Source organism: Callithrix jacchus, chromosome 4 (genome assembly GCF_049354715.1).
Source record: "Callithrix jacchus isolate 240 chromosome 4, calJac240_pri, whole genome shotgun sequence".
NCBI lineage: Eukaryota > Metazoa > Chordata > Mammalia > Primates > Cebidae > Callithrix > Callithrix jacchus.
Window position 1 is genome coordinate 81,247,981 of NC_133505.1, and position 27,096 is coordinate 81,275,076.

Here is a 27,096-nt window from a genome sequence, read left to right on the forward strand (position 1 = left end):
AGACAAAATGTTACATTGAGGAGCTTCACATTGTGTAGTTATGATTCTGCATTAACCATAGCGCTTTATATAGTTTCTTTTGCTACCAAAAGAAAGGTTGAGGAACACTCTCCTTTTTGAAATCCAAGGACATCATCATTATCATTAACATCCATCCATCTGCTATCATCCATCCCTCTATCCATTTAGTCAGTCATCCATTCATCTAAAGAGTGTCCCTGGGGCAGAGGAAAACAAGAAAATGGATGAGTTAGTGTAAAAAGATAGAGTGGAATTGCTGCAATTCAAGGGCAGCTAAAATGGATAACTACATCAAGAAGATGTTAGCACTAACTGGGAACTATCCTAAATGATTATGCGGCTTAGTACTTTATTGAAACTGATAGATTTGGGTGCACAAGGAGATATTTCCCTGGTGCACCCAAATCCATCAGTTTCAATAAAATACTAAGCAGTATAATGAATAAGCAATTGTATAACAACTTAAGAATTAACACATAGGGAGAGAGCCTTCTGCTTTTAATTAAATGCAGCTAAAAAGGGACAGTTTTGAGGTACAATGACCTGTGTATTTGTGCTATAGTAATCAAAATGTCTGGTATTGGCATAAAAACAGACATATAGACAGGTGGAATAGAATAGAGAGCCCCAAAATAATGCACACATTTAAGGCCAACTGATTTTTGACCAGGTTGCCGAGAAAACAGAATGGGGAAAGGACAGTCTCTTCAATAAATGGTTTTGGGACAACTGCCTATCCACCTGCAGAAGAATGAAATTAGACCCCTCATCTCACACTATATACAAAAATCAACTCAAATTGGATTAAAGACTTAAATGTAAAACCTGAAACTGTAAATCTACCAGAAGAACTCAAGGGAGAAAATCTCCATGACAATGGTCTGGGCAATGATTTTTTTTAATCCAACTCCAAAAGCACAGGCAACAAAAGTGAAAATAGACAAACAGGATTACATCAAACTAAAAACCTTTAGCACAGCAAAGGAAACAGTGAAGAGAAAGCCTATGAAATGGGAGAAAATATTTTTAAACCATATATCTGATAGGCAATTAATATTTAAAATATGTAAGGGACTCAACTCAATGGCAAAAGAAAAAAAGTAACTTGGCCAAAAAATGGGCAAAGCACACAAACAGATACTGCTCAAATAAGACACACAAATGGCCAATGGGTATATGAAGAACTGCTCAACGTCATTCACCATCAGAAAAATGCAAGTTATAAAACCACAATGAGATATCACCTCATACCTCTTAGAATGGCTATTATGAAAAAGACAAAGGATAAAAGGTGCTGGTGAGATGTAGAGAAAAAGGAACATTTGTACATTGTTGGTGGGAATGTAAATTAGTGCAACCATTAAGTAAAGCAGTATGGAAGTTCCTCAAAAAAATTAGAGATAGAACTACTATGTTATTCAGCAATCTTACCAGTGGGTATATATACAAAGCAAATAGAATCAATACGTTGAAAAGATATTTGCACTCCCATGTTGTTTGCAGCAGTATTAATAAAAGCCAAGATATGAATCAACCTATGTGTCCATTAACAAATGAATGGATAAACAAAAATGTCCTAACAATGAAAAACTATTCAGACTTAAGTAGAAAATGCTATCATTTGTAACAACATGGATCAATCTGAAGGACATTAAGGGAAATAAGCCAGGCACAAAAAGACAAATACCATATAATCTCACTTATACTGTATGTAGAATTTTTAAAAAATTGAATTCCTATAAGTAGAGAGCAGAATGGCTCACTGTGTTACTGGGGACTGCATGTAGTGGGGTGGGGTTGGGGAAACGATAAAGAACATAAAGTTTCAGTTAGGAGGAATAAGTTCAAGAAACCTGATAACATGGTGACTGTAATTAATAACAATGTATTGTGTTCTTAACAATTGCTAAGAGAATAGATTTTAAGTGTTCTCACTACAAGTAAATGATAAGTATGTGAAATAATGCATATGCTAATTATCTTGATTTCGCTATTACAGAATGTGTACGTATTTCACAATATCATGTTTGATATCGTTTGGATATTTATCCCCTCCAAACCTTGTGTTGAAATGTAAATCCCCATTGTTGGAGTTGGGGCCTGGTGGAAGGTGTTTGGATCATGGGGGCAGATCCCTCATGAATGCTTAGTGCCATCCCCTTGGCTACGATTGAGTTCTTGCTCTGGCAGTTCATGTGAGATCTAGTTGCTTGAAAGAGCATGGTACCTTCCCCTACCCTTGCTCCCACTCTTGCTTGCTCCCACCTCACCTTCCACCATGACTGCAAGCTTCCCGAGATCCTCCCCAGAAGCCAAGGCAAAGTTGGTGCCATGTTTGTACAGCCTGCAGAACTGTGAGCCAATTTAATCTTTCTTTATAAATTACCCAGCTTCAGGTATTTCTTTATAGTAATGCAAGAACAGCCTAACACAATGTTGTACACAACAAATATATAAAATTATTGTCATTTAAATATAAACAAAGATAATTTAAAAAAATATATGATAGTTGGAGCCATTTGAAATTGCTAATATTTGTGATTTTGGCCTAGAATATGGCAACCTAATGTCTGAAGTAGTTTTGTTTTTCTGGTTAGATTCCAAAAGATATGGATCAACTAAGAAAGGGAACCTTCCCACCAAAAAGGGACTTTAAAATGCTCACCCTGGCAGAGAGGATGCAGTAGTCAGAGAACAAGGGTGCCCCAGGTACCACATTTGTATGGTTAAAGAGGCAGAGAGAGGCAGAACTGCCTGGCCTGGGGTCTATACACAGATAGCCAGCATTTTCCAGGTGGGACCAGATAGAGATCATAACTTTAAACAGATTGGCTGAGTCATTAGGGAAGAAAAAAATAGAAGCCAATTGCAAAATCCTGCCGAAAAGTATTTACATTTCAATAAATACCTGAAAAAAACAATAAATTTATCATCTAAGAGAATGCTCTAGTGATTTAAAACAAATCCTTTTATCATCCTCATAAATACTCTGTGTATATTGCTTCTGTTGTTTTATGGACCATTGCAATCCTACTATTCCATTATCTGGCTCCGGGCTGAACAAAGCTTGGAGAAACCCGGTTTTAGGGAGACTTCCTTCTGTTTGTGCTGAGCCATACTGAATTCTGCAGCAAAAGGGAAAATGTGTACCTCTACATGCACTTATCAAAATACTCTGTCATGTTTTGAACCAAAAAGAAAAAGTTGATAAGAATGCTAATGTGTTAATAAAAGCAAACAACAATAGCTGAAGTCTTATGTCGCCTGATCTGCTGGGGCCCATGTCAACCCTCATAAACCTACCTGAAGAGGGATGAGAGAGTCTTGTAGGCCAGGAGCCATGTGCAGATTGGAAACGACTGTCACGCAATCATACAATAAAACAAACAACAGCCTATCCTTATTTAGAATTTGACATTTGTTTATCATGGTACATGATGAACCATGTACCATGGTTTTTTGGCACTTTGGTACTTTGGTTTTTTGAAATATTACATTTACTTATTCTTGAGGTTATGGCTACCTTTAAATTTTGCACCTGACACTAGTGCCTTTCTTGCTGCGCTCTAATTCCAGCCCTGCTTGGATGGGGCACATTATGCATGCTCACAGAGTGCGTTGAGATTAGGTGAAGAGGAAGAAGAAAGAGAGTCGGGCAAGTCTGTGTAGGAATTCATAAAAAAAGATTCTAAGGAATTGAGAAAAAAAATCCCAGTGTGGACTGAAGGTCTGAATAATCATTATAATTAAGATTGAGGGGAAAAAAACAGGTCCATCAAATCGTGGGCAAATTGGTTTTGAATTGGTGGAGACCACTGAAGGTTCAGATCTAGATGGGGATCTGCAGAAAGATACTTTATTGCTGAGCATGAATTTGTGAGGAAAATTTGAAATTGGGAAAATGGCCGTAGAGGAGAATGCTGCTGGTAATATAACTTGCCCTTATCAAGCAAAGTTGTTATCAATAATGAAGGCTGAAAGATACCATTACAGGGATATTGCCATAAACTGCATAAAATGTCAAATTGGGTCTCTTGCCCAGCCTGCAGAGGAGGGAGCAGAATATGTTAACAATGAGGAGAAAAAATGAGACTCCCTAGGGGAGAAATGAATTGAGAAATACATTAGTTTGTATGTGAAGACTGCAAACTCAAATGCAAAAACAAAACAAATAAATCAGGCAGTCAAACCAACAAAACCTCAGATGATGCTAATGAAACTGGAGAGTTTTATACCTTTCACATATAATGAAACAATGTATCAAATTACACCTTAAATGAGACTTTTAACTTAAAATTACATCTCAGGAAAGTTTTCTCAAAATCGGTTTTTTCTTCTGTTTTTAGCCTGTAATAAAGGGCACTCAGCGTTGAGTCATGCCAAGCAGCAGGTTTGATTTTCCATATTGACTATTAAGGCAGCGAAGGCCTAGGTACTGCAGTACTAGTTTCCTGTTTTTCTTTGACTAGGCCTGAATTCCTCCTCTTTGCTTAAGAAAGTAAAAACCTCACTGGGAGGGGTCTTCAGTGAAAAGATTCACTTGAGCTGAAATTCAGCAAAGGCCTCTTATGACTCTCCTCTGTCATTACCCAAGAAGATGGGGATGATCGTTCAACTTCGGTCTGACACTCAAGCCTTGTTTTTTAAGTGTTCTCACTCTTATTTCTATGGGAAGCCACTGAAAATATTCAGCCCCTTAGAGCAATGTGGAAATCATGAGTGAAACTTATTAAAGAGCTTGCATGTTACAGGTCCACAGCACAATAGCAGTCTAGCTTTGTCCAACTTAAAAGATGAACCTGCTTCCTTTAACTAGTTCTGCTTGTCTCCTTTCCCTGAACTAGCAAGTCCTCTTTCCCACCTCAGGGTCTTCATGAAACATTACTCTTTTAAATTGGTTCTCCCAGGGTAGTGCCAAAGTCGCAGTCCCAGTTTCCTTTCCAGGAAGCCACTGTGTCTCTAGCATTGATGTTTATGTCTTTCATGGATGTCTTGCTCAGTACCCCTCACTACTGGTCTACTTCCAAGGTCTTAAGCCTTGTTCAACCCTCTTCTGTTGTCTTTCATATCCAATGATTGAAACAAATATTTCCCACCATAAAAGGCCCTTTTAGCTGTTGCAGTTTTATTCTGTCTCACTTTCCTTCCCCTGGCTTAGCACTGCCAGTTCTCTAAGCTGTAATGTTTCTGGGACTGCTTTTTTTTTTTTTTCTTTTTTTTTAAGAGACAAGGTCTCTCTCTGTTGCCCAGGCTGGAGTGCAGTGGTACAATCATAGTTCATGCATTCTCCAACTCTGGGGCTCAAGTGATCCTCCTGCCTCAGCCCCCCAAGTAGTAAATACAGGCACGTTCCACTGTGCCTGGCTAATTTTCATTTCTTGAATACTGTAAAGTGTCATGTACAACTATGTCTATTTAAATTTAACACACATAATATGCTTAAAACAAAAGAGAAGACATAATTTGCTTAGTGCCCTTGAGATACTCTGGCTTTCCAAGTTGAAGAAATTTACTGAAGGATCATTCAAGAATGTCCCAGATATACAGTCTGACAAAGTTATTACAAACTCTCATGAAAAGCCCTTAAATGAATGGCAAATTTGCTATCCCATAGAATGAAGATTGCTTTGAGGATCTAAAGAGAGATATTTTCTTAAACTCTAAGCATATGCAGATTTGGCCAGGCGTGGTGGCTCAGCATTTTGGGAGGCTGGGGAGAGCAGATCACTTGAGGCTAGGAGTTTGAGACCAGCCTGGCCAACATGGTGAAACTCTGCCTCTACTAAAAATGCAAAAATTAACTGCATTTGGGAAAGCATGCCTGTAATCCCAGCTACTAAGGAGGCTGAGGCAGGAGAATCACTTGAACCTGGAAGGTGGAGGCTGCAGTGAGCTGAGATTGTGCCACTGCACTCCAGCCTGGGTGCCACAGTGAGACTCTGTCTCAAAAATAAAATAAATAAAATAAAATAAAAATGTTGATCTTGTGTTCTTAGCACACACCCAAAACCGGTAACTATGTGAAGAGATAGAATGTTAGTTAGCTTGGCTGTAGTAATAAGTTTACTACATATATGTATATCAATTCACTATGTTGTTACCTTAAATATATACAATTTATGAAATAAAATAAAAAACAATAAACATATGGTAATTTGAAGCAAATAAACAAACTTATAAATACAAATAGACGTATTCATTTAATTCTCTGAAAATTCTTTCATTTGTTCCATCCCTATCAGTGACATTTTGCGAGTTTTGGAAATGCTGACTTTGGATGATATTTAGTAAGCATATTATTAAAATTCTGTGGATTAGCACTTGTTCCAGCATTTCAAGTAGCATAAAGCTCCTGCTAAAACATATGATCTGGCAAGGATTTTACTTAACTTGACAACACAGAGAAAGTGCCAACTAGCAACGAAGAGTTATTTTTCTATGTCATTCATTGCCGAGGCAGAAAAATAGAGGAAGAAACTGAAAATCCTCTTATCTTTTGGTTTACTCAATAGTCAAAATGTTAAATTCCCTCTGAGATTAATGGGATCTATATGAAGATGGAAATCTCATTTTCCCAGGCCAGGCGTGGTGGTTCACGTCTATAATCCCAGCATTTTGTGAGCCTGAGGCAGGAAAATTGCTTGAGCCCAGGAGTTTGGGACCAGCCTGAGCAACATTAGGAGACCCCACCTCTACACACACACACACACACACACACACACACACAATTTCATTTTCTTGCCTTTCACATATTTAAGGTCAGTTGGATGATGTGACCTGTCACTTTGAGCAGAAGTGCATAACAATCCCGGAAGTTTGCTCAGTTGCCTGTGTAGACTCCGCTTCTATAAACTGACAACTGCACACGACTTGCAATCTACTGACACCTTCACAGCTGCAGTTTCACTTTCTTAAAATGTAAAAACTGAAGAAGACTATTCATGGGAGTTTCTATCCATGCCCCCCAATCCATTACAAACATTCCTTTTATTTCTACCTTAGGACTTTGAAGACGTCACTTCCCTCAATGCAAGAGCTACTTCTTTGGTTAAAATGCCGATCACATTGTATGCCTGTACTAATGCAATTCTCTACCCCGGGTCCCAAGGTGACATTCCTTTCTCATAGTGTCGTAGGTGGCTTCGTCTATGCTTGTTTATTCTCTGGCCCCAAACCATTTGAATGAAGGGTGCTGCTCACTTTCTGTAAAAATGGGCAAAAGGGCAGACACACTTGGCTTCTCACCCTAATTGTGATGTCACCTCATTTGAATCCAGATAAGGGAACACGCTATGGAAACCCTTGTAGCCATGAAAACACCATGTCTCTATCACTTGAGAAGTGACTAATGGGAGAATAGAAAATTGTGGAACTTGTTAGATGCTACTTTGACTACCTAACCTACACCAGCCCCGATCTGAACAACCTCCTCTCTATTCTCATTCCATTACTGACTGCACTTTCCTGTCTTTTCTTCTTCTGCTACGAGCTTCTTCCAGTTCTGCAAGAATGGACACCCATTACCATTAATGACATAGTCTTTTATGTTATGATTAAGTACATTCTGTCAGGCAAACCTGCTTTCTCTTTGCACCAGATGGATTGTAGAATTGTGACTTGTGACTTGATTTTGTCTGTTCTAGTTCTGGCTTTGTATCTATGGTGCTGACATAACATATAAGGCGCCTTGTTTTTTTCTGACTATGCTGAGCTCATTCAAGACATACTGCGATGATTAATTTGACGTGGCAACTTGGCTAGGCCACAGTACCCTGATATTATTGTAGATGTTTCTGTGAAGGTATTTTAAAAGATGAGATTAACATTTAAATCAGAGGACTCTGAGTAAAGCAGATTACCCTACATAATGTGAGTGGGCCTCATCCAATTAGCTAAAGGCCTCAATAGAAAAAAACTGATGTCTCCAGAGGAAAAGGGAGTTCTGCCAGCAGATGGCCTTCTGACCAGCGAGTGCAGCGTGAACTGCGGCGAAGTGCCACTTTCCTTCGTTTTCCAGCCTGCTATCTACCCTGCAGATTTTTGACTTGCCAGCCTCCACGAGACTATGAATAAATAAACTCCTTAAATAAATCTCTTTCTCCCTGTCTCATATGTTGCTCATTGTGTTCCATTAGATTTTCAACTCCAGCATGAAAAGAAATTTGGTGTCTCATGTGTAGCACAGATGACCTTGGGGGTGTTTTACTTTATGGTGATCCATACTCTCTGACCTATCCTTCTCCATCCACCATTATCCAAAGTAGTCCCTCGTTTATTTTATTTTTAAAATAAAATATCTCAAGAGATATTTTCTTCATCCTTTCTGCATCCATGCCCCCAAAGCTTCACATCAAATACAGAACAAAATCCTTCGCTTTCCTACTTTTCACCCAGCAAGCTGTAGGCAGACAAACTTTCCCTAAGCCCGATTTTCATTATCCCCTTCATTTTCTGTAAACCCAGAACAAACTCATTTTCCTGACTTTTAAGACCTTGCTTGATACATATCCTTCTCCTACTCATTTTTCAGCATTCTTCCTGGAAACTCACTTCAATCTCTGCAGCTTTGCTTGTGAAACTTGTTATACTTGGAGGGTCATCTCCCCTCTCTTCACCAAAGTCCTTTATACCCTTCTCACCGCACAGAAAGTGCCATGAGTGCTTTCTTTGATGTCTCTGCTTCTCACTGCTTTTCTTCTCTTCTGAACTAAAATAATTAGTACATCTGTTTAGTCTATGTAAAGTTTAAGTAGTAGTTATATTTTATACATAACATCTTACATTGTTCAGTACTTTATATGTGGATGTCTTGAATAAAGGAAATAGATGGGAAGTGCACTGAGGTCTCTTGTGAACTTAATCTTCCTTTTCAGAGCCAGACTCTGTGCTTGTTAAAGAATAGTGAATGTTGAAGTTCTGGTGTTATTAATTAGTTATTAACAACTACCAGTTGTTAATAGTTCTCAATAAGAAATGTCAATTTATCCCAAATTTAGGCCTTGGAAACACTGCAGACATATGTAATGGGGCATTGTTATTTAAACTTGGATTGCATTTGACAGCTGTCATAACAGAATGCCATAGATCAGGTGGCTCAAAGAATAGAAACTTATTTCTGACTTGGAATGCTTTGAAGGCCAAGATCAAGGCACCAGCAAAACCAGTGCCTGGTGAGGTCACTCTTCTTGGTTTGTAGGCAGCTGTCCTCTAGTTGTATCTCCACATGGCAGAAAGAGAGAGAGAGAGAAAGCGAGAAAGGGAGAGAGAGAGACAGAAAGGAGAGAGAACTCATTCCTCTTTTGTCTCTTCTTATAAGGGCTTGGCCTTCTTGACCTAATTACCTCTCAAAGGCTCTTACCTTTGACCTAATTACCTTCCAAATACCATCACAGTGGGGATTTAGGGCTTTCTTCCTTAGTCTTACAGTAACCCTTTTCAAAAAATCTTCTCAATTTTCCACATATGATAACTGAGTGATATATTTTTAAGATTTAAGATTTTTGTTAAAATAGTCACAATGGCTTAATTTTGAAAAGCATTTAAACATTTATTAAAGCAGGGCTGTTCTCCTTGTCATTAGAGCTGTTTATTACTGAGGGATGATCAGGGAACAGAGCTCAATAGATGTATCCTAGTTGTTTCAGTGCCAGCCAGTGTGAAAGGAAACAGAACCAAGCCGGCTTCCAGGTAGTCTGTGACGGGTTGCAGAGCTCTGTGGCGTGCATGCCTCTCCTCCTGCCCTGAGCAGCTGTGTGCTGGTTTTCTAGCACTAGTGAGGTGCTAGCACTTCAGCTAGAGTTAGTAAGGTACAAATACCACTCCCTTAGTGTGTTAGGGGCCACTTGAAGAAACAAGAAGGGGTAGAATACAGATGCTAAACCCAAAGTGAAAAATACAATGGACACCCAAAACTGAAAGTAGGAAGCAAAACAAAACAAAAGTCACTGGGCAGTTGGAATGAAACCTCTAAATCAGGATGTGTAGGAGGAGAAAGCGTGCATAGCTGCTTCCAGCTCTATAGATTTAAAGTACTCCGAGTGACAGTTTCCTAAAGAAGGTCTCAAAGAGAAATCCTGAATCCTTAGAATCATTCCATTCACCTATTTATCTAATTTCCTGTATTTATCAACCTCTGCTTTTCTCTTCTCTGTGAAATATCGGATAGATGAATCAAGTACTCATAATGGATACGATATTAGTCTATTCTCATACTGCTCATAAAAACATACCAGAGACTGAGTGATTTATAAAGGAAAGAGTTTTTTTCTTTTTAAATATGGAGTCTTGCTCTGTCACCAGGCTGGAGTTGAGTGGCACGATCTTGACTCACTGCAACCTCTGCCTCCTGGGTTCAAGTAATTCCCCTGCCTCAGCCTCCAGAGTAGCTGGGACTACAGGCATGTGCCACCATACCCAGCTAATTTTTTATATTTTAGTAGACATGATCTTGATCTCCTGACCTCACGATCCTCCCACCTTGGCCTCCCAAAGTGCTGGGATTATAGGCGTGAGCCATGGCACCTGGGCAGGAAAGAGGTTTAATGGATTCAGAGCTCCATTATGGCAGAAGGCAATGAGGAGCAGGTCACGTCTTACATGGATGATGGCAGGCAAAGAGAGAGAGCTTGGGTAGGGGAACTCCTCTTTATGTGAGATTTATTCACTAACATGGAAGAGCACAGAAAGACTCACCCCCATGATTCAATTACCTCCCGCTGGGTAGGGAATTGTGGGAGTTACAATTCAAGATAAGATTTGGGTGGGGACACAGCCAAACCATATCAGATACTTATCAGTCTTCCTTTGTGTGGATGTGAGCTAACAAAATTGAATGGAAGCAAAAAAGTGACCCTGTCAAGGACCTGAGAACCAGCATAGGCTGGTACCTCCTAGGATGTGCTCACTACTGATGGATTATAAAGAAGTAAGAGGAGGACAGTATTTGAACACCTGAGAGGCATGGGCAAAACCAGTTCACTGGCCTGGTACGGAAACTGCAGACACATATATTACCACTTTCTGCTAATGAGCCTGTTCAGAGATGCCTCATCAATCAGTTCAGCCTTTCTTGCTGAACCCATGGCTTCAGAATTCATATTGGTTTTAACTCTTAAATACCAATCAAATCAATTCACTCTGTTCATCTCTCCTTCCAACACCAATGTCCTAGCTATCAACATTTCCAGCCTGAATTACCATTAAGACTCTTCTAACTGATGGCTTGTATTTGCTGACCTCCAGCCAGTTCTCCACAATATAGTCAGAAGGATATATTTAAACCTAAATTTGAGGTGTGATTACTTTGCTTAAAACCTTTCAGCGATTCTTTGCAGGGCTTATAAAGCTCTATGCTTCTAGAGCTTCACCATTTTATTTTCAACTTCCTGTGCTCTAGCTACACGTACTTTCTTCACTTCCCTTCAATGTGCCATGCCACTGCCAGCTTCAGCTACTCCCCTCTGCTGAAAACACTCTTCACCACCCCTCCTCAGTTTTTATTTTCTGCCTTCCTGTCATTCAGATCTCAGTTTAAACATTGCTTCCTTAAGAGAATCAATTGGCTATATAGAATTGATAATAAGGAATACTGTGTATTTTAGCATTTGTAAATTATGTTACATATCTTCTGTATCAGTAAAATTTTATAATAAATTTCTCTTTGTATACGTATTCCACATTTTTTGCAGATTGGCTGTTAAGCATTTACCAGTACACCACTGATGAGGTTCAGTGGTCATAGCGGTAATTGGCTGTATTGCTTTCCTTCTTATCTCTGCTTCACTTCTCCATTGCCTTACTGAATTTACTGGTATTGTCTCTGAAATAAACTCCTTGTAATTGAATCCTTGTTTTGGGGGAACCCAAATCATGACAGGCATGAAGTATATCTGCCTTGTTCAGCAACTTATCCCCTGTGCCTAATAAGCACAACATAAATATTTGTTGAATGAATAAATGAATGATCACAGCATCCCAGAGAACCTCTACTAATTAAGATAATTCACTAAAGTCCTTTTCACTCTGTGGTCTCTTGGAACATAAAATTTGCTTGAATCTGTGGCCTACCGTGTTCCTGGAATTCACCTGTGATGGACCAGTTTCTCATCTGAAGATGAGCAGAGAATCTACATGGGACCCCTGGGGAAATCAATGTGCCCTAGTGCCATGTGGGGCAAAGTCAGAGAATGGACTTACATGATATAAAGGAGAGGGGGGAGAGAGAGAGAGAGAGAGAGAGAGAGAGAGAGGAGAGAGGACTCTCCTGAGAAAGAAGGAGAAGCAGTGGCATCAAGGTAAGATAAAGTCACCAGATAAAGTCACCAAGAGTTACTGAAACCTGCTTGCTACACACTATTATCTGAATATGTATCTGTATTCATGTGAAGGAGTATCAGCATGGAAGGAAGAGAACGATGCAATTTCTAACTATAACCACTTTAACTGCTTTTCTTCTTGCATAAGGGCAGGATTTATCTTAGAAGCAGGTGATCTCTGTTCAGTATAATGTTGAAAAGAGATTAAATAGATCACTACTCTTCATAAAAATTGGATTGTAACTTGGGGAAGAAGTTGGGAGCAGCCTGGAAAAAGGGTGATCATGAGGAGGGCTTTGAGAGAATGAGGGCTTAACAGCATGATGCAACAGGGAATGACCAATATAGCAGTGGCTAGTGAGAAGTTTCCAGCAGAGGATGTGACAGACATGTCATGACAGGGCAGCTATGTAATAGCTTTGATGTTGGTTACGGGGTGGTGCTGCACTATGACTTCTTCCTGTCCTTATCACCTCAACCCACAGTAGAGTTGGATCTACTCAAGAAATGTCTTCTCTGAATGGTGATGAGGAATAATTATGGAAATCTAGACTGTTCACCTCCAGAATGAAGAGTGGGTGGAAGAAGGGAAATGAGATGGAATAATATCAGTTCACTAGAGGGCAGAAAGAAGAATTTTCTTGTAATTGCCAAAATTTCAGGGAGGGCAATGAATTTCCCAAACTGAAATATTGAAGGACATATTAAGTCACCTGACATTTCTAGGCTAAATCTAGAAGTACCAAATTTGAGAGTTGAAAGAACTTTGATTTACTTTCCATCTTTTTCTGGGCATCGTAAAGATCGTATGTAGGGATGGGGTGCAATTGCAAATCTTTGCTGAATGGCCATTGTTTCTTTCTGTTAGATGACATTTTTCTTGTAGACCTCTTAGAATAATTTTTATAAGCAAAATACTTTTATTAGGAAAAGCTTGCTTTCTGGTAAGAAAGAACAGGCAAAAATATTGACCACTGTTGCCTAAACTCAGTTAGGCTGAGTTGTTCTTGCAACTCTGTTCAAATTTTACTATTATCCTTTCATCCTAAAGTGAAGCAATTTAAATAACATCTTTGCCAAGCCTTCCTAACTGAGTTAGGAAGTGTACATTTTTGGGCTGGGAGATAGTCTTATTGCACATTTTTTTCCTTGCATGCGTACATTTTTTTTTTTTTTGCATGCCTACATTTAATCAATGTGGTAGTTGGTACATCACATGAGGTGGAGTGATTAAAGTTCTTCAGCACTCTGATTTTGATTAACGTATTTACCAATAAGGAACATTGTCTTACGCGTCAGGCTGTCTGTGGAGCTCTGTTGGTACTAGCACAGGGAGGGCACATGTCCTCCAGGCATTTACTGTCTGAGATGATAGTACTGACAGGTCCAATGAGGCTGACAGCAGTGACAAATGGTTATGAAACTGCAATTATATGCCAGCCACTGTGCTTAGCACAGGAGTTTTTAAAAAAGGAATAAGAACATATCTTTTTACTTCAGGAATTCAGTCTTGGAGTGATTCCAGACATGCATAGCAATACTTTCAATTCTGTGTGGTAAGTGATGGAGGTCTATATGACTTTGCTTTGGAATCAGGGAACAGATGGTAATTATATATTCTTTTCAGGGAGCAGTTAGGGAAAACTTCATAGAGAAGGTAGGTTAGCTGAAACTAAAATATGAGTTGGAGGTCATCAAGCTGGAAGAATGGAAGAGTATTATAGGCACAAGAAAAAATAACTGTAAAGGCATAACAGCATGACAATAAATGACAAATTTTGGCAATGGTGAGTGGTATGACCAGAATTGATAGCCAAATAATGCTTCTAGAACATTGATTTGGCGCTAAGCTTTTTACGAGACAGATTAAAAAGGGAACTAGATTATTCCAATAAACTCTGACTTTCATGGAGATATTGTAATACAAATTCATTCATTCACTGCTTTAATTCATTTAACATTTATTATTTTTTAATATAGCATCTGGCCGGACACTGCCAGTATAGGAATGAATAGAGCCGTCTGGCTCTATTTGGTTTTATATTCAGTTCATTCAATTTAGCTCATCTCATGGATTCCTTTTGATGGAGTCAAAGGCTGAGGTGAGATAAAGAATAGTTGGAAATGTGCTGATTTTAATGTATTACCTAGATGGGCAATAAAAGACAAAACAAGATCCAATAGTACAATAGCTCTGCTTAATTTTTGCTTCTTCACTTAAGACATTGCAATTTATTAAGAGACTTGGTTTCTATCTTAAATGGAATGTGTTGTAAGTGAAAAATTCTGTAATTTGGGAGGTAGGACACTAAAGAACTTCTCCTGATATACCAGATGATCATTCTAATGAGGTAAAAGAGAAATGTTTTGCCACCTACACATGTCTTAACCAAACCAAACCACAAAAAAGTTTTACCCAAATGAATTTATACTATTTTTGAAAAAGTTGGATACATGTTTTGTGGAGGACAGAATATTGACTTTCTCCTATATGTGGGTGACTCATTTTTATGAAATAGGAGTGATTTCTTTTTGAGATGGAATTTTGGTCTGTCACCCAGGCTGGATTGCACTAGCGTGATCTTGGCTCACTGCAATCTCCGCCTCTCGGATTCAAGCAATTCTTCTGCTTCAGCCTCCTTAGTAGCTGGGACTATAGGCATGCAGTACCATACCTGGCTCATTTTTGTATTTTTAGTAGACCCGGGGTTTCGCCACATTGGCCAGGCTGGTCTCAAATTCCCGACCCCAAGGGATCTGCCTGCCTCAGCCTCCCAAAGCGCTGGGATTACAGGCATGAGCCACTGTGCCCAGCCAATAGGAGTGATCTTAATAGATAACTGGCTCTACAAAAAAGAATGACTTGGGGTCAGCTACTCTAAAAAATATTAACAATAGAAGACCCCACAATTCTATACAGCATACCAATTCATTTAGTGTCCTAGAGGCATATTTTGCAAGTACTTTATCTAGGAGAATTAACTACTAAATTAAACTGCTGAAGCTGAAAGATTTCTTTGAGTGCTTTACTGAGATTTTAATGGCTTGGTGGGTGTTTGGTGACACTAACCTTAAAAATTTTCCAGGCTAAAATTATCTCAGTAATACTATGGTGCAGAATTTTGGAGCCCTAATTTTCATTTTATCTGTACATGGGAAAATGCCAGAATTGTTTTATGAGGGAAGGAAGCCTTGGTCTTGTTCAGATTCCCCCAACCTTTTTTTTTTTTTTTTTGCTGTGTTCCATCCATGTATAACTGTCTTTTTATCAGGAATATTTCCCAGTTAGAGTTTCCATTTTTTTCATTATGATATGTCATTTCTACTCCCATTTGGGCTGATTATGAAAGCATATGGATCTGCCCTTAATTGTCAATATGGAATATTTGCACTCTAGGTCCAGGTCAGCAAATATAACTCTTCTCAATACAAATCAAAAGATCAATTATGATGTATAATTTTTACTTACAGAACGTTGACAGAAGGTTAGATAGCACAGCTATTTATCTAAATAATGCAAAATCATTTCTGGAATTAAAGCAGACTGTCAGCACCTAGCCCCTACTGGAAGTTCTATAATGAAATGGGCTTTGGCATTCATTGTACATGTCCAGGGAGGGCCTTAAAGGAAACACCTGACACTGGTTTTACACAGTAGTAAAGTTCACGTGGACAGGACATGGTCCACTATAACCCAGACTGTCCTCCTTACGAGAATTCATCAGATAGATTTTTCTCTTAAGCAATTACCATGCTATAAGCATGCAGATCTATGTTAGGTGACCTGTTGTATTTTTCTCCTTACACAGCCTGTTAAGAAGCTCAGAGTCAAATCATGAACCATCTAAAGCAAACTTACAGAACTCTATGATACTTATTTTGTATCCAATTTTTCCTACAGAGTTATTTTAAACAAATTTATTGAGGTGAAACTTATAAACGTAAAATTAACTATTTTAAGGTAAATGTCTAGTGGCATTTGGTACATTCATAATGCTGTGTGATCACCACATCAATCTCATTCCCAAACACTTCCATTTCACTAATAGAGTAATGTTCATTTTATTTTCTCTTCCATTTTTCTTTCCATTCTTCAAAATAAAACCTTTTTTAAATTGCATCCACATCTGTAAATCACTATGTTTTTTTTAAAAGGTGTAGAATTTTAATAAGCAAAATTAAAAAAAATCGAATAACAAGCCACACTGTGGGAGATGGAGTAGCAGGCAGAGAATACAAGAAGAACCCAGAAGGAGTCATTTTATGGAAATCCAGATATAAGAGTTTCAAGAGGGTAGTGGTTAACAAGAGCCTTGTGCCAGAAATGTCAAATGAAAAGAAGATGGAAATGAGACTGCTAAATTGGTCAATTAGGAAGTCATCGGTGACTTTTGTGAAAGTTTTGTGTGGTTAGAGGTGAAATCCTGTGGTGATCAGGAGGTGACATAATAGAGACTTAGAAGCCTAGATAATTTAGAAAAATCGACAAAGTAGTGAAATAGAGAGAGAAGAGGCTGTGGTTTGAGGGCAAATCAAGTTTTGCAAAGGATGGAGCTACTTAAGCCGAACATAGTATAATAGATAGAGAAAACTTGAATAATGATCCTGGCTCTGTGGCAAGTTATGATGTGACCTTGAACAAGGCACTTCACATTTCTAGCCTTGGTTTTCTCATTTGTGAAACACAGAAGGTTAACCAAATTATTTCTATGATTTCTTCCAGCTTTAGTGTTCTATGGTGTATTTATGAGTAAAAGGAATGTATAAATAAAGTGGAAACAGTAAAGCAATTTGAAAATATGACAATGCTTTCATCATAGATATATTATTATTTTTATTAATCTACCTGAAATGCTGATCTTATAAGAAAGTTTTATGATATAATGAAAGAAAATAATTCAGTGAATGTTTAAGATCAATCATTTCAGCAAAGGTTTTGTTTTGCTTTGTCCAACCAACTCTTAAAATGATTTGGATGGCAAAATAGTGGTTGATGTGGATTGTGATTAATTTTAAATGGCATAAAGTCTTCGATACTTCTCCCATCAAAAGAGAAGATCTATGACCCCTCCCTTTGAATCTAGATGGGCTCTGCAGCTGCCTAGCTATTATAATGTGAGGAAACGATGTTGTTTTTAGGCCCTTAAGATATTAGAATACGAACACTCCGAATTCAGCTACCATGCTGTAGTGAAACCCAAGCAATTCTGTGGAGAAACTTATGTAGAGAAGAAATGAGGCTCCCCATCCCCAGCTGCCAGCAGCTCTGGATGAGCACTGATTTGCCAGCCAGTGAGTGAATCATCTTGGAAATGGATCTTCAACACCAGCTGGGATATCCCAGCAGCTGAGACAACATGGAGCAGAGAAAAGCTGTTCCCGGTGATCCCTGCTCAAATTTCAGATATATTGGCAAAATAAATGATTATTGTTTTAGGCTACGAACTTTAGGGATGGTTTATAATAGAGCAATAAATAACCGTGTCAAGAACATAACATTTATTCACCGATAATCATGTAAATGCAATCCAATTTGTGTAAGTAATTCTGCTATCATGCCATATAAGTATTCCTGAAAAACCTTGCATTCTGTAAAATGGCACACTAATTGCATAGTGTTTATGAGGAAAATAGAGCTAAGTTTGTCCACTTGAAACTTGTAGAATTTTGTAGAGAGCCCTATATAAAACAATAACAGTATTTATTTATTTATTTTTGAGACAATCTCGCTTTGTCGCCCAGGCTGGAGTGTGGTGGTGCACTTGGCTCACTGCAACCTCCAACTCCCTGCTTCAAGTTATTCTCCTGCCTCAGCCTCTGGAGTAGCTGGGATTACTGGCACCCGCCACTGTGCCCAGCTAATTTTTTTGTATTTTTAGTAGAGACAGGGTTTCACCATGTTGGCCAGGATGGTCTTGATTTTAGGACCTCGTGATCCACCCACCTTGTCCTTCCAAAGTGCTGGGATTACAGGTGTGAGCCACTGCGCCCGGCCAATAACAATCTTATTAAATGTGCCAGTCATAGCAAATCTCCAATGGCATTTGCACTTATAATCACAGTACATTCTTATCAGCCTTGTATCCTGGGTCTTGTGTTTTTTACTTGTGGTTTCACCACAGAACTCTATAGCGTAGAAAGAATAGAGGTTCTTGGAGCCATTAAATCAGCTATTTTTTGCACTAACAAAGGCTCTCTGCAAGATTTTTAGTTGTTTCTTCCCTAGTGTCTTCATATGTTGCTAAATATTTGTCTTTAACTGTGAGAAAGTTTGATACGATTGCCTCACAATTCACCTTCGTGGAGATGCAAAAGTGAATCATCAAGACTTCTGTGTTTACTGATACTCTTTCTTAGTTGTCAATTACACATCAGCTAATTTACACTAAAGAAACATATGTAGCGGAACAGACAGTATCCATGATCAGCATGTAAGAGGCACAGGAATACATATACTGATTGAAAGGCCCAGTTCACCGTTGACATGGCAGTTTGTCATGGACTTGGGCCTTAGGACCTACCTTAGGACTTGGGCCTTAGGACCTCATGGACTCTCAGTTTCCAAGCCCAAGGAGATTGTTGTTCTGGGTGAGCAGCAGTTTGCTGCTTTGCTTTCAGCTTCCTTCACCAGTTCCATCAGAAAAGGGCTGCCATTGCTAGCTGTGGGACTGGGAACTAGAGCTGAAGGAAGGATGCTGTGGATGTCCTCCTCTGCAGAAAGGATAGTTCCATGGACTACTCTTCTGTTAGAAATGCTGGTGGTGGTGAAGCTTTTCCTGAGTTGAGGATGGCTTTGTCACTGGTCTTTGAGGCAGTATCATAACAAGATTCATCAAAGAATATGCTGTCATCTAACATAGACTTTGTGAGAAGAAACTTACCAGGTAGACCATGCTCTGCGCCATCCACTATTTCAAGCTGGGGTTCAACAAGAGGAAGTTCTGGACTCAAAGTAGCATCCTGAAGAATAAATTTTGAAAGACAGATGTTGAGAAAGGACATTTGTCTGTATAGGAGAAGGGCTATACTCCATATTTTAAAGTTTTCATTTAAATTTAAGCAAACTATTTTGTAGTTGACTTGAATCTACTATAGAGGAAGCTTCTGATATACAAATATGTTCTAAAAGGATAATATCCATTGATATAGTGGTAAAATAAGATCTATTGCTTCTTGAATAACTGAATCTGCCTGAATACACTTAATAACTAAGATACTATAATTTCTGTGAATCATGTTATGAATTTTTCTGCTTTAGAAGGGAATAAGGCTTAGTCAGCACTTCTATTTATGAAAACCCCAGTGACAACTTCTGGCATAAATTAAATAAACATAGGTTTCAATTAAATACAAAAATTATTACTGAATTTATTATTTACTTTTAAAGACATTCATTTGTATTTATCAAAGCCCCATAAATAAATACATAGGTAAGTTCTTAAGACTTAAAAACAAATTTGTGAAGTATGATCATGTTTATATATATTTCTGAAAGTCAAAGTTAAATAATATATTCTGCTTTAATTATTCTTTTCAGTTCATGAAAATTTGTTTATTTTATTAAAAAGGGAGCACATCCTAATTCTAATTGAAACAAAGATGTAACTAAATTGAAGGAAACTTTGAACTTTGGGATATCTGAAATGCAAGTTGTATTATATTTTGTTAATACAGAGACTGAAAGTGGGTTAAGCAAGTGCAGCTTGTAAAAAACAGAAAAGAATATAATTAGCATTGCAAAGGGGATTTTGTTCTGTTTGGTCCTTAAGCTGATTTGCTTTTTGGTGGAAGATTTTGAGACTTTGTTCCTATTCAAAGAACAAAAGGACAACAAACTCACCTCTGATATCTCAGCAAAAGATGTGGGCAGCTCTGATTGGGTGTCAGGACCAAAGGCTGGCAGTGATCCCGCAATTTCTGTGGGTAAAAATCACAAGATTTGAGTATATCTTTCCTTTTTCTTTTGTAGTTGGAGCAATAAAACAGTCCAGGTTGAACTATGTGGAATAACCAGTCCTTAGGGAGTAGTATAACAAATCATTAAGAAATCAGAGGCATAGAAAAAAGTTCACTAATCTGAATGATATATTGAAGGACAGATGCAAAGTGTGCATCTTGCATGTTTATGTGACGAGAATAGTTATTAGGGTGGATTTTTAGGATGTTCAGTTTTATTCTATGGATTTGGACCAAGCAGGCCGGCAAATTATCTAGACTATTGAGGATAAAAATACGATGAAGCTGATCAGAAACAAAATGACTAGAATAAATACTGGACCCAATGATCATTTGTAGCAAACTTTCATCCTAAAGCCTGATTCTCAGAATGCCACAAAGGGCTCAAAAGAGACAAGTCCCAAGTGTCAGGTTGTCTCTGAGATGCATCTGAGTTGACCTTTTCTAGCCTATGAATTTCCATGGCTCTTCATCTTGTCCCAAAAGACCTTTATGAAGTTTTCTAGTGTTAAGAGTGTGCCCATCTTAGGCAGAAAATTGACAGTTTTGTGCCATGTTGTACTAAAATGGCATTTCCAGTGTCCATCTACTTTGCCATTTACTGAACCTACTGAGAATTTCCAGGCTTATGAGTCCCCACCCTCCAAGGATCCTGATGATGTTGTTGACTTCTTCAGATCCACTCTCCCCTCCTCTGCCTGCTACTCTCTGCTCCAGAAGGTTGAATAATACGGACTACATCAATGGTTCCTTGTGCTGTCTTTGGCATGGCTTACAACAACATTAGGGAACCCTTCAAGTCTGGAGGTAGTAATGAGGCTTGCTGCTTCTAGCCCCAGGGAACTCTCCTAATCCTTTGTATATAGGCAAACCATTACAAATGGTCCCTTTACTAAACTCTCCTCAAATTATACTAATTTGAATGTGCCATCTGTTCCTTGCTGGGACCTGACCAATTGACTAGATGAGAGAATCTGTTTAGGTTGTGCCAAGGAACAGAACTGTCTGTGGGTTCTTTTCTCTGCCTTGGTTCCACTGGCTGTCCACAGTTGACCTGGACTGAACTGAAACCCCTGGATTCTCCTAGAGTTATCCTTGGTAAGAAGTGGGTACCAAAGACTCATCAAATGAGACACAGGGGAGTGAGAAAAGCTAGAAATGATACCATGCATGTTCCTGTCACAGTAATGATTGATTTTATAAGACCTAAGTAAAAATGACAGTTTCTATTAGACATTCATATTCCTAGTCTCTGTCAAAATGAGAATAAACTCAGAACTAAGCAATCACTAACTGACCATCAGTGAACTGAATTGTCCCCACATCCAAGGACTGTTCTTCCTCTAGTGCTTTGCTGATCAGCCTTTTGAGATCTGTAGCTGTGAGATAGATTTCTGGTTGCTTGTCCTCCTCCATGGTCCCATGATGGATTTCCTCACTTTCAATTTTGTTGGAATCAAAAGACAGGAGGTCACTTGCAGGGCTTTTTGCTTCTGCACTGTGTCTCTTAAAGATGGCCGTAAGTTGCATCTCTGTGGAGCTTGAGCTGTAGATAGCAGGAGACACATTCCCCACCCAAAGCCATTGTTACATGCCTTGTAGAGAGAGTCACTAGATTGCTACAAAGCTTCAGGACAGCTTCTACCTCTTTCCTGATGGGCTCTGAGAGAATATCCCACTTTAAAACAATCAGAAACTTAAAATATGAAAAAAAAACCCATATATTTTAGTTCTAAAATAGAATGTCAGCAGGGAGTTCAGTCCACCTCAAAGAAGGATAATTAACTGAATCAAGTGACCACAGATTTTTACTTTAGGTCTTTTTTTTTTTGAGACAGGATCTGTCTCTATCACTGAGGGTGGAGTGCATTGGCATGATCATGGCTCACTGTAGCCTCGAAGTCCTGGGGCTCAGGTGATCCTTCTGCCATGTCTCCCAGCATAGCTGGGAGTGCAGTAAGGAGGTGGGCTAATTTTAATTTTTTTTTTTTTTTTTTGTAGAGACAGGGTCTTGCTGTGTTGTCCAGATTGGTTTCAAATTCATGGCTCAAGCGATCTGCCTGCTGTGGCCTCCCAAAGTGCTGGGATTACAGGCCTGAGCCACTGTACCCACCTGTGTCTTTTTGAAAAACTGTTTTTGTCAATAGTTGCTGATATTGACCATTACATTTTGTGATCTTCTAAGTCATGTCATGCCTATCAGGAAGGAGGATGAATTATTCTTTCTTCTACTAATAGCCTCCTTTAGGAAGGTCTATTAAATAGCAATGTAAAATATAGCAGTGGGAGAATAGTACGTATATACATGTTGTAACCAAGTCAAGAGTTCAGTTCTTAAGGCTATTTCTTTTCTACTTTTTTTTAAGAAGTATTTTTTAATTAAAAAAATACAACTTTAAATGAAGCATAACACTCTTTTCCCTCAAGCTGCTTTTAAAATAACATCTTAGAAGGAAGGTGTGAGAAAAGAGAAAGATAAGCAGTACACAGTTAAGTGTATTTATTATCCTAGACATTAACTCAAACCTTTTTTGCATGCAAAAATGAAACAGGATTCACTATGTCTCTCTCCTCAGGAATCAGGTTTTACCTTTAGTTCATGTCATAAATCTACACAGAGTGATGCAGAAGTGTTTTAAAGGCCACAGAAACTGATAATGTGTATTCTTGGTGGTTTTTCAGACCATAGAATCATTTAGAGTCTATCATTTATTATTTCACTAGTCAATTACAGAGCCAGAGTTGGATTCTTATTACTGAGCTCTCCAAGGTAGAGTGGGCCCTTCTCTCAGTTCACCTTGACCTTGGAAAGGAGGACATTAGGTTCTCTGCTTTATTCCTAATAGGCAGATGTCTATTCTGAATACACATGCATACATGCAATCATGCATGTGTATTCAGAATAGACATCTGCCTATTACAAATGGCATTTAAGAAATAAAGTATACTTGCCGTACAGATATGTGTTTTTATGTCCTAACCAGACCTTGAGTAGGACAGAATCCTGTTCAGCTGACCAAGAAAATGTTTACCTGTATACCACATAGTGATTTTGGTTAGAGAGTTTTTTTTTTTAAACAACTGGGTAATTGTTCAATCACTTCTATTTAAATAAGAAACCATCAAAAATTAATTGGCTTATCCCAGACATTATATGTAAAAATTATTTGTGCAAAACCAGCATATAAATTTGGGGGAAGGGGATATGTACTGTATTTCAAAACATAAGAAAAGTCCAAATTACCCATCTTTTTCTTTCTTTGGTCTTCATCATGCACGATGTAAACATGCAAAAGAGAAAAAAATTTAATGACATTTATTGAGACTTCAATGAATTATTTTACATATAAAAGAAAAAGTATGTTCTTCCATTGTCTCTTATGTTTGCTTTGAAGGAAACATATAAACTGTTATCAGAATTTGAACAGGAATTTTGAGAGCTATGTGAATCTAAGGAGGTAAACATCATTATATGTTTCTGATTAGGATTTGAGCCTTAATTCAAAGATTATCTGTACTTTCAGTTTTCTTCTTAAATTCTTTAATTTCTTTATATTCTGCCCAAAGAGGCTGGAAATATATCCTGTGTTTTACATTTTGGATGGTGCTGGTGCCAGAACATTTTAAAAAAGTATTTTGTAAATGGATTTCTCAGCTCTTACTGGCATTAAATGATTAGTTTATTCCGGAGGATAATTTACCTGAGGCTAAATCCTGGAACTGGTGTTTTCTTGACTATTATTTTTTGAATTTGTTGTAATCAGTAAGCTTTGACAGATTGGTCCAATTCACCATGGGACAGCTTGCGAGAAAAACAACCACCTATTTACTGAGTGAGTGGTCTGTACCAGAGTTTACAAGCATTCTCATTTAATCTTTTCAACAATGTAATCCCCACTTCACAGAAAAGGCAACAGGTACATAGAAGGAAAATGTCAAATGGGAATTGCAGAGTTTCAACGCTGGCCTTCCTGACCTCAAGCCTGACTCATTTTGCCATGCTATCACCTGCTTGTCCGTGAGAAAAGACCATTTAGTCAACAAACTGATGAACATACTTTGGACTCCTTTGGACATATGTGTGAATTCAGTTTAGTAGCTGTGTCCAGCTTTCTCTTTTTACATTTCAAATGGTACTTGCTGCCAAAGACACTCTACACATGTGATGGGATTGGGGTTGTTGCCCTTTCTGCAGGGACTTATGAACTAATCTGACTTTTATTTCCAGATGCAACATGACTGAAATGTACATGCTACAGGCATGCCACAACCTTCCTTCTGCGGAGGCAAGGATATGACTGTCTAACTAGTGCTGCTGTGTGGGGTGAGACTTCCTTCTCTACCAGCCAGACACTCATCCTGCCTCTTGCTTGTTTTCAGCAAGTTTGTAATTCATGAGGTTCTATAAAGAGGCCGGGCTTCCTGTGCCAAGACCCTAGTCCTGTTAATTTTTAAATAATTGTTTTATTGAGGTATCATTGTGATAAACAAACTGGACATGTTTATGGTATACAATCCAAGAATTCTGATGCCATACATCTGTGAAACCATTACCACGATCAAGATCGTGAAGCATATTCATCATTCCCAAAGCTTTACTCATCCCACCTTGTGGTCCTTCCCATCTATCCCTATCTGCCTCATCTTCCTAAGCAACTGCTGATCTGTTTCCTGCTACTGTAAATTAGTTCGCATTTTCTAGAGTCTATTATATATAAAATCAAGATGTTCTTTTGTTTGGCTTCTTTCACTAAACATAGTTACTTTGAGATGCACCCATGTTGTTGTGTATTCCAATAGTTCATTTCTTTGTTGAGAAGTTGTCTATGGTAAGAATATGTGACAATTTGTTGCCCTGTTGATAGACAGTTGGCTTATTTCCAGGTCTTGGCTATTAAGAATTAAGTGGCTATGAACATTTTGTGCACAAATATTTGAAAGAGTATGCCCTCCAACTAGCTGCATGATTGTTAATAGTTTTCCACCTTTGCTGAGTTATAGATAAAGCAATATTTAAAGTGTACCTTTCATTGTTGATCCTCACAACTGTGTTAATGATACATGTCCTATTTCCCAGTCACATCAAATTCAATGAAGTCACTGATGATAAAATACTTGTTAAATTGTATATCAACCTTTATACAAATGAGCTGAAGGAAATTTAGTACCAGGAGACTCACTGGGTTTTTGATCTTCTGCAGGGATCTGGCCCACAAAAAAGCAATTTCCTTAATAATATGTTTACTTTATAATATTCTGAGCATTATTATTGATTACAAATTTGTCACTTTCATGAGCATATCATTTATTGTATTCAAAGGCCAAAATATTTTATGTGGACTAAATCTTCATGTCATCATGGAAATCACTGGGAAAGTATGATCAAGCTTACTTTGTAAGCATCTTTGGCAGAAATAAGAATAAATCCTTACAAAGATAAGCACTTGGTAAAAATTCAGTGCCAAGGGATGTATCTTTAAAATAGTTACCTTGCAAAATTTCATTGTCTAACATTTTGATTTACTTCTGAAATAGATTTTTAAAAAATTTGTTTTTCATTTATTGAGGGGAGGTGGATAATGAACATTTGAATATTCACCAAAAGAACTGTTCCCATCATTTCCTCAGCTTTAAATTAAAAATCTGTTCTTCCACTGCAGTGGTTGATTCAGAAGACCTTTCCATTTATGCAGAATATTTTTCTATCAACTTTTATTTTTCTCTAATCCATCTGATTTCACAGAAAATACTACAGAGCAGCAACTTGAAATAAAGAAAAACGAGTCTGCTTTGGTAGATATTAAGGGTTTCATCTTTTATAACTTTCAGTTTTCAGTGTTTCCTTTCTCTGAAGCTATACAAATCAGAGGGGCCTGATAGCTTTGGAAGAAATAAACCATGAGAGCTCCCTGCAAAGCTATTTCTTTTCCTGGGCCATGGTGCCGTTGCTCTGTGCATCTTCTTGCTTTAAGATAGTAGGCAGTAAAGGAGCCAGGAACCCTTCTGGGGAAGCCCACTCTCCCTGGTTTACAAAGCTCGTTTGGGGCAAGAAATCTCATTCTGCTCATACCAGGACTGACATTTACCCAGTGGCATATGTTAAAAATACCATATTATGAGTTCACCTGTAGATGTTTTGAATAATGAGAACTTAAAAAAAAGATATAAAAATTCTTGCCCCAAATCAACAACCCATATGAGAATGATGGGATGCTGATGGATACAGCCCTGCTTGTGTCAAAGGTGTAGAACATGGTTAAACACTCTTTAGTGTGGCACGATCTTATGATCTTTTTTTATTTAAAATTTTAACTTAATAATTTTTGAGTAGTAATAAATAGATTACTATGAGTCAGAATAATATAAAAGGTATATTTTAGAATGTCTTGCTTATGCTCCTATTCTTCCCCCGCTCCATTTTCTCAACTCTCCTACCCTGATAAGGATGACTTTTTATTGTTCACCTGTCTCTCTTGGGTACTTGGGTAGCGTAGTTTGTTTAAATATTGATGATATTTAGCATCCCATAGGAAACCAGGCAATCAGACACCAAGGCAATTAATTGCTACTTTTTTTGGATCTGTCTCTACTGAGGTATTTTCCTAAGAAGCTCATTCATAACCACATGACCAGGGACAATAGATGAGCTCTCTATAGAGAGCAGTATTTCTGATTCCCAGAGAAGGAAGGAATACAGCTCCTGTGTTACCCCTTAAGAATCACCTAAAGTCATGTTCTAATTAGACAGTTCCTTTATCTGAAATGTACTCTGTTTCCAGGATTTCGCAGAGCTAAACAACTGGGA

The 27,096-nt window shown here is 38.2% G+C and overlaps 1 protein-coding gene across 2 annotated transcripts in view; it reads right to left on the reverse strand.

The window, feature by feature from the left end:
- Window positions 1-27,096, reverse strand: part of IMPG1 (interphotoreceptor matrix proteoglycan 1) — a 174,224-nt gene that overhangs the window by 92,585 nt on the left and 54,543 nt on the right. For both annotated transcript variants that reach the window (XM_017971221.4, XM_008994700.5), the window contains 4 exons: window positions 23,536-23,556; window positions 21,590-21,837; window positions 20,176-20,252; window positions 19,217-19,295 (listed from right to left, as the gene is read on the reverse strand). In XM_017971221.4, the coding sequence (XP_017826710.1) occupies window positions 19,217-19,295; window positions 20,176-20,252; window positions 21,590-21,837; window positions 23,536-23,556 (425 nt within the window). The remainder of the gene's footprint in view (window positions 1-19,216; window positions 19,296-20,175; window positions 20,253-21,589; window positions 21,838-23,535; window positions 23,557-27,096) is intronic.